The sequence below is a fragment of the Plecotus auritus genome, assembly GCF_963455305.1.
Source record: "Plecotus auritus genome assembly, chromosome: 10".
NCBI classification, from domain to species: Eukaryota; Metazoa; Chordata; class Mammalia; order Chiroptera; family Vespertilionidae; genus Plecotus; species Plecotus auritus.
The window spans coordinates 60,470,128-60,480,974 of record NC_137785.1 but is presented as its reverse complement, the minus strand read 5'-3'; the positions used below and the strand labels follow the sequence as shown (position 1 = coordinate 60,480,974).

The following is a 10,847-nucleotide window of genomic DNA, read 5'->3' as shown; positions in this document are numbered from 1 at the left end:
GGGTCAGAAACCCAGGTGGCTGTGCAATCCCATCTGAATGCTCAACTAGGGGGAGGGGGCTCTTCGCTGAGCGGCCTCACAACATGGCAGCTGGCTCCTTCCCTGAACGAGTGAGCTAAGATAGAGCCAGGAAGAACACGTGAGACCGAAGCAAGCCACGTGCTTCTTATAAATTAATCTCCAAAATGGCAGCCCATCCCTCGTGCTGAATTCTAGCAGAAGCCAGTCACGGAGCCCAGCCCACACGGGATGACGTGGCGCTGAGGGAGGACAGGAACGGCAGGAGGCAGCGAGCACTCGGAGCCGTCTCAGAGGCTGCCTCCGAGGAGGCATGCATGGAATGACCATCAGTCCACTGAGAAGGATGAGCAGAAAGCTAGGGAGTGCCTGGGCCCCCAACAGCGCTGCTGCATAGCTACCCCAACCATAGCTACCCCAGCGGAAAGTGGCTCAAAATAAGATGCGGCCCACACCCACCAGGATGTGTCTCTCACATGATGTTTCTCTCTCTTGCCCTCCCTCTCTCTTAAAAAAAAAAAAAAATCAGTGGAAATAAATATCCTGAGGTGAGGATTTAAAAAAAAAATTTAAAGACTAATAACATCAAGTATTAGTGAGAGGGAATATAAAATGGTGTAATCATGTTGGGGAAATGTCTAGGAAAATGAAATATACACATAGCCTATGACTCAGGTTCTCCAATTTTAGGTATTTACCCAGAGAAATGTAAACGTATGTCCACAAAAAGACTGCAAGAATATTCGTAACGGCTTTATTCATAAAAGGCTACAGAGGATCACTGTAAAATTCAAGTATATGGAATATACTAGAACATGTTTGAACATTTTCATAAGTTAGAGAAAACAAAACCTACTTTTTTAAACTACTGTTCATTTGGTTGTTAATTACTTGCTGTCAAATATATCCTCACAATAACAAAACATGGATTTTCTACAAAGTGGATGAACTGGCCCTCGCATTTATTCATTCATTGAACAAACATTAATAGGTGTCTACTATGTACTAGACCAAGCATGTCACACTCAAAGGCTAACACGGGCCAAGTAAACAAGGTTTAAGTGTATGTGGGCTGCAAAAATACAAAAGCTTCAGTTTTCATAGGAACGTAGGTTTATTTCAATAAGAGACATGCTGAATACAAAGGGCTGAAATAAATGAGTCATCGTTAACATAAAATAATAGAACATTTTAATAACAATATTTTTCTTGAACATTAACTTACCAGACACTGAATAACTGCACAAATTAATAAGCAAAACACAAATAAACCTATTTTTCTTGTTCTCCAAAAGCGAAATATTTTGTTGCGCACACCAAACAAGTCAGTACAAGACTAATCACGTGGCAATCGGCTGTTAAAATATTCGCTGCTGGTATTAGTGGGGAGAAATGGTGCACCTGTGCGTAAGGCGCATCAGGTAAATGGATGCAACACGATGATAGTCATCAGTCATTAGCAAAGGTTGTAGTTCGTTATTAATAATGATGTATAACAGGACATTGTAAAAATTAACTTACAAAATGTTTATTAAAGCGTTCCTTACATACTGTTATATTGGCTGGGCCACAAAAATATTCATTGTGGGCCGCATGTAGCCCGCGGGCCGAGTTTGACATGCTTGTACTAGACCTTGTGCCCTTGACGGGGGTATGATCTTATGCGTAAAAACTCAGTCCCTGCTGTTGTGAGTCTTATAATCTAGCAGAAAAGACAGACAGACACATATTATCACACAAATAAATATATTAGGTCTGTGATCACATTATGCAGGAACAATACTGGGATTCTTAGGCCATCAAGGGGACCTGACCTGGGGTGGGGGCGGGGCAACCAGGGAAGACTTCCTGGAGGAAAAGTGCATGATGGGTAGAGTTAATAAGGTGAAGAGGAACAGCAAACATTCAGACAGAAAGCACACCGTGAGCAAAGTAGCTGAGGTCAGAGGACGTGAAGGAGGCCGAGGCACCGACAGAAAGAAGAAAGAATCCAGCATGAGGATGGGTGCTTGGAGAGTCCTTTTCCACCGGCTTCTAATGCTATTTCTTTTTTTTTATTATTATTCTTTTATTCCTTTTTTTTTTTTCTTTCTCAAGGGCTTTATTGTTGACAGTGTTCCCGATGTCCCCTTGGTGGGTTGGCACTGACCACCCCCCACCCCAGGCCTCCGACGCTGACTCTGCTCGGGACCTTTCCTGCTGCTGCTCGGAGGCTGCTCCAGAGGCCACAGTGCTCACCTCACCAGGAGCAATTAGAGCGGCGGGCGGGCGCGTCTTTAACGGCAGGCACCATGGACGTGAACAAATGCCTACTCAGAGCCACTTTTAGCGTCAGGACCCAAGCTTCCTCAGGGAGATGAGGGTGGCAGTGCTGAGGGGGGAGGGGGATGTAGCAGCCTCCAGCTCCACTCCTTCCTTTCTTTGGACACTCAACCAGAGTGCCCACCAGGAGCCTTTCACAGCTTTCCTTCTTCCCTGGGAGAGCGGGGTGAGCACCGGGCTGCCTGGCGGGCAGGCCCCTGCGTTTGTCAGGTTCCCGGTTCTCTTGAAAAGCCAATAGAGCTCCTCCATTAAAGTTCTGACCTTAAAGCTGCAATCCCACTTTTCCAGGGCCAGGGAGGTGAGGCCCACAAGGAGGAAACGTAGTCATTCTGTCCCTTTACACTCTGTGTTTTCAAGTTACCATCTACGGCAAAGAAGACAAAGGCACCATCCATCGCCGAGGTAAAGACAAGGAGGATGAGAAGCCTCGTTCTGAGCCCAAAAGGGGGCTCTTTTCCTCCTTCGTGACCAATAGCGCCTGGGTCAGGGAGCTGCGAATGCAGGAAAGCCACAGGCTCAGGACCTCCAGAGGCCACCCTCCTTCACACTGAGCAGGCTGCAACAGACACCTCGGATCTATTCCTAATGGGACAGACACGGCGGATCTATTCCTAACGGGACAGACACCGCGGATCTATTCCTAACGGGACAGACACTGCGGATCTATTTCTAACGGGACAGACACCGCGGATCTATTCCTAACGGGACAGACACAGCGGATCTATTCCTAACGGGACAGACACAGCGGATCTATTCCTAGTGGGACAGACACCGCGGATCTATTCCTAGTGGGACAGACACAGCGGATCTATTCCTAATGGGACAGACACAGTGGATCTATTCCTAACAGGACAGACACAGCGGATCTATTCCTAACGGGACAGACACCGCGGATCTATTCCTAACGGGACAGACACCGCGGATCTATTCCTAACAGGACAGACACCGCGGATCTATTCCTAACGGGACAGACACAGCGGATCTGTTCCTAACGGGACGGACGCCGCGGATCTATTCCTAACGGGACGGACGCCGCGGATCTATTCCTAACGGGACGGACACAGCGGATCTATTCCTAACGGGACGGACACAGCGGATCTATTCCTAACGGGACGGACGCCGCGGATCTATTCCTAACGGGACGGACGCCGCGGATCTATTCCTAACGGGACGGACGCCGCGGATCTATTCCTAGTGGGACGGACGCCGCGGATCTATTCCTAACGGAACAGACACCTCAGATCTATTCCTAACGGGACAGACACCGCGGATCTATTCCTAATGGGACGGACGCCACAGGTTGTCAGGAGGGAGAGGGGCAGGAAGAGGACCAGCTCGGGATCTTTACCCAACCCTACCCTGGGTGCCCCAGAGGAGATGCAATCCCCCTCCAAGGCTAAGAGGTCTCCGAGCCCCCTGCATTAGAAAACGAAGGCTCCCTACATTAGAAAACAAAGGCTCGGAGTGGGGAACGCATGGAAGCAGCACTATCGCCCAAAAGCACCGCTGGGCACATCTCCTGTGCGTGGCTTCCGGCGTGACAAACAGCTTTCACTTCTTTATTCTAAAACGTGTTCCCAGAACCCGAGGGCCTTTGACAAGGCCGCTCACTCCCAGAACACTCTTCACCTCCGTCTCTGCACGGCCGACTCCTAAGGTCTTTCTCACACACACGCAAGCACGCACACACACGCACGCACGCACGCACATGCACACACGCATGCACGGAAGCACACACACACGCACGCACGCATACACACGCACACACGCGTGCATGTGCCCTCCCTGGGTTGCTCGCACCATCAGGAAGAAGCCCGTCCTCGGAGCAGCTGGCAGCTTGGGTCCCTGAGTGCCTTTCCGTCCCGGGTTCTGCCGGGATCTGGGAAGTGGTCGGGGTGAACCACGTGAGATTGCCTTCTGTAGGTCAACAGGAAAATGCTGTATTTTTTTTTAGAAAAACAACAGCTTCATTCAACCAAAATATGATCTAATAGTATTAGCTGCTTTCTCCAAGTGATAAAGTTCCCCCAATATTAAAGGAATACACTACATTTATAAAATTCAGGCTTGTTAAAAGATATTCAATTCCTGCTTCTCAATCGGAGAATGTTCTGTTTCTTGGTTACAAAAGACAAAAACAGTAGTGATCTGTTGTAAAAGGTCAGGTGAGTCTGTGGACGCGCTAAATTCCTTTGCCCGATTCAGTGACCTCCCCGGGGCGCTCTGGGACGTGTGCGGTCAGCTGTGGCCACGGGAAGGCTAGGTCCACGTCGGCAGACCACGCAGAGTGCTCTAGGGCGATTCGGGTCCGTGAGTTCCGCTGTGACAATGCGAGCTCGTTGTAAAACGGGAGAAGCAGTTTGGGTGAACAAGCAGTGTTGAAACACCCTTTTGCACACCACCAACCGTTACCAGATCCTTTTTTGGTTGAACGGTGGTTTTAACACTTTTGGAAACTTCATCAACATCCAGCCATTGTCCAGATCACTTTCGATTTCATTCCTGTCACACTTATGACGCCCTCATAAAGTCTCTGCTCTTTCAAATCTTAAGGGATGGTCGTCTCTCCAACCACCTGTTCATGATCATCCATCAACGGCTGTCACCCACTTGTCCAGCTTCTTCACCTTCCCTATTGCGGCCAGGTGTCGAGAAATGGTGGTCGCGGAGACGCCGAGGTCTGCGGCGAGGCCTCGGATTGCGGTCTTGGGGTTCGCTTCCACCAGGGCTCGCAGCTCGTCTTCGTTTAGGACAGACCTGGGTCTCCCGCGAGGCTCGTTTTTCAGACTCAGATCCCCAGAACGGAATTTTTCAAACCACCACCGGATCGTCCTCTCGTTCACGGAGCCTTCTCCAAAGACGGAAATGATGTTCCTGCTTGCCGTGGCTGCACTGTGTCCGAGTTTAAACTCATATAAGAAAAGTATTCGCAAATCTTTCAAAGACATGGTATTGCTCACCTCTGTGGAGAAAATAAACAGAAGCTCAATCGTCAAAGACGACTGCAGAGCACGTCATCATCACAAGCCCCAAATGACACCTACTTCGCCATCCGTTCTGCTGCGGCCGGTCAAGCCGCAGCCATCTCATTCAGAGGGTAAGTGTTTGGATCACAGCTTCTAGCCGCTGGATGTTATGTTGAAATCTTTTGGTTTTCCCATAGGAATCCAATTGCCAGTAATTTCATAAGCATCTACCACAGAAAAAATTATTTTTGAGCCCTAACTGGTTTGGCTCAGTGGAAAGAGCGTTGGCCTGCAGACTGAAGGGGTCCCAGGTTCGATTCTGGTCAAGGGCATGTACCTTGGTTGCGGGCTCAATCCCCATAGGGGGCGTGCAGGAGGCAACCAATCAATGAGTCTCTCTCATCATTGCTGTTTCTATCTCTCTCCCTCTCACTTCCTCTCTGAAATCAATAAAAACATATTTTTAAAAAAGAAATCAATAAAATATATTTTTTAATAAAAAGAAAAAATTATTTTGAACTAAAATATGAGTTGTGCTGCCCTAGCTGGTGTGGCTCAGCGGATAGAGCGTCGGCCTGAGGACTGAAGGGTCCGGAGTTCAGTTCCGGCCAAGGGCACATGCCTGGGTTGCGGGCTCAATCCCCAGTAGGGGGCGTGCAGAAGGCGGCCAATCAATGATTCTTTCACATCATTGATGTTTCTCTCTCTCTCTCCCACTCCCTTCCTCTCTGAGATCAATAAAATATATATTTTTTAAAAATATATGAGTTGTGCTTTGAGATCCAGGAACTCAACGCCTTCCATTTTTTTCAGTGCTATCAAATTAAGATCTCAGATCGATTTGATGCTTAGAAAAACATCCTCCCATGATGGGTTGATAAATACCTGTTCCTTATGCTTCCTGACAGTGTTTTTAGGTCTTCCTCTTCCCTGTCTCAGATGGGCCTCTGTATCTTCTTTCAGCCCCTCTATTTCACTGCTCTTGGCTTCACACTTACTTTTGGTGTAGACAAGTAAAAATAATGGACTTTAGGGACGTGAAAGAACCGTTTGCCTAAGTTTGCACCCCACCCCAGCAGTCGCATCTTTTACGTATTTTAAATGGCTCTATAGTCCACTGCCCAGTGAAACACAACCATAACACACCTTTCCTAAACTCACCGAAGGTTTTTTTTTAAAAAAGGAAGAGAAATTCAGCAGAATTCAATTATGGACAATTTTGGGGGGAAACTGTGGGGCAGTAAGGAGGAAGATTTCTCTTTCAACAGCTTTAATTAGAGCCCCTTATAAATACACATCCCTTCACAGCAACTTTTCTGCCTTCCGAGACGGTGAAGTACCTTTGCTTAAAGTCTAAGTTACACTATTTCAAATAAGTCAGTAATTAATCTTCTATTACAAGAGCAGAAAAAATGTGACCTCAACAATAATATATTATTACCAAAAACCAAAAATATCTTTCAACTATAAGGTATTAGGAAAGTTAGTAGCTTTATTTTAGTTCCTAATATACTGAAAGCAATTCACCCTATTGTTTCTAAATGACATAGAAATTGAGGAGAAAGCTTTCCTGTCCATATAGATTTAACTAATGCAGAAAGCCAGCTCTTCTACTTCAAACAAACATGCTGTTAAGATACAATCAAAGACAAAACTTGTTTTACTACAGAGCTAAACCCAAAAGCAGAAGATTTTCCCAAATGCATAAGGGGGGCGGGGAACCTCAAAGCCACTGTGGTGAGGGGACGCAGGAATAGAATTCATACCTCAGAACTGCATACAAATAACAGAACAATCTAAAACAGAGACATTTTCAGGCAAGTTAAAATAAGACATTCTGCCTTAGCCCGTTTGGCTTGGTGGACAGAGTGTCAGCCTACAGAATAAAGGGTGCCGGGTTCGATTCCGGTCAAGGGCATGTACCCTGGTTGCAGGCACATCCCCAGTAGGGGGTGTGCAGGAGGCAGCTGATCGATGTTTCTCTCTCATTGATGTTTCTAACTCTCTATCCCTCTCCCTTCCTCTCTGTAAAAAGTCAATAAAACATATTAAAAAAATAAAAATAAAAATAAAAAAGGGGAGGGGAAAGAAAGAGAGAGAGAAACATTGATTGGCTGCCCTGACTGGGAATATAACCGGCGACCACAAAGTACATGGGACGATGCTCAACTGAGCTACATGAGCCAGGGCTCAACAGACTTTTAATATTGTAACTTCAGCAGCAGAAAAAAATATTTCATTAACAAAAATTAATGTTTAATCTATGTAACAAAAACCATAAAAGCTGAAAAGATGGTAAACTTGCAATTACCTGTAAAAGGTGACGACTTATCTGACTGTTTTACCTTCAGGAGTTTCCTGTTAATAAATATATAACCGCAGGGACAAGATTTACATGCAACAGGAACCTGGAGGGGGAAAAAGAGAGAACATATATTACATTTTACTGTTTATCAGACTTCTCGAGTGTTTCTGTGGTCTCTTCAACTAAACAATAAGTAACTTGAAGGAAGAAATCACATTTACATTTAAATTCTACCTCCTCATATGCACTGAGAGAAGAACCACATCTAGCCCTAGCCAGTTTTGCTCAGTGGGTAGCGCAGTAGCCTGTGGACTGAAGGGTCCCAGGTTCAATTCTGGCCAAGGGCACGTACTTCGGTTGCAGGCTCCAGCCCTCGTAGGGGCCCGTGCAGGAAGCAACCACTTGACGTGTCTCTCTCACATGGATGTTTCTCTCTCTCTGTCTCTCCTCTCCTTTCCACTCTCTCTAAAAACCAATGGGAAAATATCCTCGGGTGAAAATTAACAACAACAAAAAATCACATCTATCCTCCTAGTCCTCTACAGATCCGTGAATATAGCAAATGTTTAATAATGCTGAATGTGAAGGGCAAAAATAATTTCCTAAAGTGTCAGTGTCAGAATAGTTACAAAATGGATTAGTCTAGAAGAAAGGAACTGGTTTAGGAAATTATTACATAATCCCAGGATGAGAGCTATTGGCCTGCTCTACTATGCTGGCAGGGGGAATGTATTTTTTTAAAATATACATTTAACAAACATTTCAAAGGAAGAAAAGAATAAGACTTGGATACAAACTGATTACTGATGATAAAACAGAACTGAAAATTAGTCTAAAAGTTGGAACGGGAAGGGGAAGAGGGCCAGACACTAACAAGTGGAAAGAAAAAAATAAAAAGAAACACCACTGTGGCCCTAACCGGTTTGGCTCAGTGGATGGAGCGCCATTCTGCGGACTGAGGGGTCCCAGGTTCGATTCCAGTCGGGGGCATGTACCTTGGTTGTGGGCACGTCCCCGGTGGGGGGTGTGCAGGAGGCAGCTGATTGATGTTTCTAACTCTCTATCCCTCTCCCTTCCTCTCTGTAAGAAATTGGTAGAATATATTTAAAAAAAAAAAAAAAAAGAAACACCACTGTGGGATAATAGAAATACACACACACACACACACACACACACACACACACACCCTATATAATAAAAGGCTAATATGCAAATCGACCAAACGGTGTGATGATGGGTCGCTATGACGCACACTGACCACCAGAGGGCAGATGCTCAATGCAGGAGCTGCCCCCTCGTGGTCAGTGCGCCCCCCCCCCCCCAGCGCGGCTCAGCCAGAAGCCAGGCTAGGGACTGGCGAGCGCAGTGGTGGCAGCGCTAAGGATGTCCAACTGCGAGAGGGCACAGGCTGGGCTGAGAAACCTCCCCCAGCGCACAGATGTGGTGCACTGGGCCTCTAGTACATCCGTATCTGCCCCTGGTTCTGGCAGCTCCTACAAGCCTTGCAATCTCGTAAGAGTACGAGGAGCATCTTCTGGCCAATCGGTGGTCTTTATCCCAACTCCGGACACAAAGTTCCTAAATCCCTTGGCATTTCCTGGGTGATGGCAATGCCTTTCACCCTTCACTTTAAAACACTGAACAGTGAGAAACAGAAGGGAACTTCCTCAACATGGTAAAATGAACTTATGAAAAACCCACAACTAACATCATACTCTGTTTCTCTCTCTCTCTCCCTCCCCCTTCCAATCTGAAATCAATAAAAATATTTTTAAAAACATATTAAGCCCTAACCAGATGGCTCAGTGGATAGAGCGTCGGCCTGCGGACTCAAGGGTCCCAGGTTCCATTCCAATCAAGGGCATGTACCTTGGTTGCGGGCACATCCCCGGTGGGAGGTGTGCAGGAGGCAGCTGATCGATGTTTCTCTCTCATCGATGTTTCTAACTCTCTCTCCCTCTCCCTTCCTCTCTGTAAAAAATCAATAAAGTATATTTTTAAAAAAATAAACTGCCAAAACCGGTTTGGCTCAGTGGATAGAGCGTCAGCCTGCGGACTGAAGGGTCCCAGGTTCGATTCCGGTCCGGGACATGTGCCTTGGTTGCGGGCACATCCCCAGTAGGAGGTGTGCAGGAGGCGGCTGATCGATGTTTCTCTCTCATCTGTCCCTCTACCTTCCTCTCTGTAAAAAATCAATAAAATATATTTAATAAATAAATAAATAAATAAATAAATAACATTAAAAACAAAAAGATTAACAGAACTTCTCCAAAGAACCGAAAAAGAAGCTTTGATTACCCTTCCCCTAGCGCTCTGGCCCCGCCAGCCCTACAACGGTGGAATGTCACCTGTGTTACTAGGAGACGGGATGGCACCCAGGACCCCTGCCCCATCTCAGCTGGTGACAGGCCCTAGCTTTGGTTTCCCTAACCACAGCGTGATCATGCCATTCCCTGCAAAACCTTGGAAGCCTAGAAAAAAACTAGAAACTTCCCCGCCACAGTCGCTCTTGCCACCGCGAGCACCGTGATGTCTCCCTCCGCCGGGGCCATCGGAGAAAGCCCTGGAGCGCTGAGCATCCTAGGACCCAAGGGCGCGGCGGGGACAGTCGGGTCCCGGGTCTGATGGGAACAAAGCCACCCTCCAGGCGGCCACACGGCGCTCTCCCGTCGGGACACAGGGGCTGACGGGCACAGACCCGCCGCTGTCACCGGAACCGCCTGGCGACCAGGGACAAGCCCACGCCCCCTTCCGCGCCGCCGGCCGCAGGAGGAACCCTTGCCCGTAGGACTGACCCTCGCCCGCCGGCCCGCCGCTCACCTGTAGGTCGCACTCTGGGCACGATTTGGTGGCCATCTTCACTTTCTTGGCTCGACTCGCAGACATGGTCCTCTCCGGCGGCGGCGGCGACACGGGCTCCTCCCTTCGCACCTGGAGAGCCAGACCTCCGCCCTCCCTGTCCTGCTGCCCCGAGGCACTGCTGGATGCGCGCGCGCATGCGCGAGGTTGGGCGGGGCCTGCGTGCTAGGGGCGGGGCCTGCGTGCTAGGGGCGGGGCCCGACGTGCGAGGGGGCGGGGCGGGTGCAGCGTGCGCTGGCTCATGGGACCGCGCTCCCACCAAACCCACGCGAAGGGCGGACCCTCCAGCGAGACAATGACCACGTCTTCTCTGGGTTCTGCAACGGCGTGGGGGCGTGGCTAGGGCGGGACCTGGCAGTGACGGGCGTCGGGCTCCA

At 48.2% G+C, this 10,847-nt stretch overlaps 1 protein-coding gene across 1 annotated transcript; it reads right to left on the bottom strand.

Moving 5' to 3' along the window:
• Positions 1 to 1,117: 1,117 nt before the first annotated feature.
• LOC308235395 (histone-lysine N-methyltransferase SETMAR-like) lies at positions 1,118 to 10,589 on the bottom strand. The gene is made up of 3 exons (XM_080644152.1): positions 10,432 to 10,589; positions 7,618 to 7,714; positions 1,118 to 5,302 (listed from the first exon to the last, which is right to left on the bottom strand). The coding sequence occupies exons 1-3, from the start codon at positions 10,495 to 10,497 to the stop codon at positions 4,926 to 4,928; spliced, it is 540 nt and encodes a 179-aa protein (XP_080500278.1). The 5' UTR covers positions 10,498 to 10,589; the 3' UTR covers positions 1,118 to 4,925.
• Positions 10,590 to 10,847: the final 258 nt, after the last annotated feature.

What these genes read in the sequence shown, in the direction of transcription:
- LOC308235395 (XM_080644152.1), bottom strand. Translation starts at nt 10,497, where the DNA reads ATGTCTGCGAGTCGAGCCAAGAAAGTGAAGATGGCCACCAAATCGTGC. An exon ending in GCCCAGAGTGCGACCTACAG is followed by an intron (nt 7,715 to 10,431) that starts GTGAGCGGCGGG and finishes TTCCCCCTCCAG; the next exon opens with GTTCCTGTTGCATGTAAATC. An exon ending in TAAGTCGTCACCTTTTACAG is followed by an intron (nt 5,303 to 7,617) that starts GTAATTGCAAGT and finishes TTTTCTCCACAG; the next exon opens with AGGTGAGCAATACCATGTCT.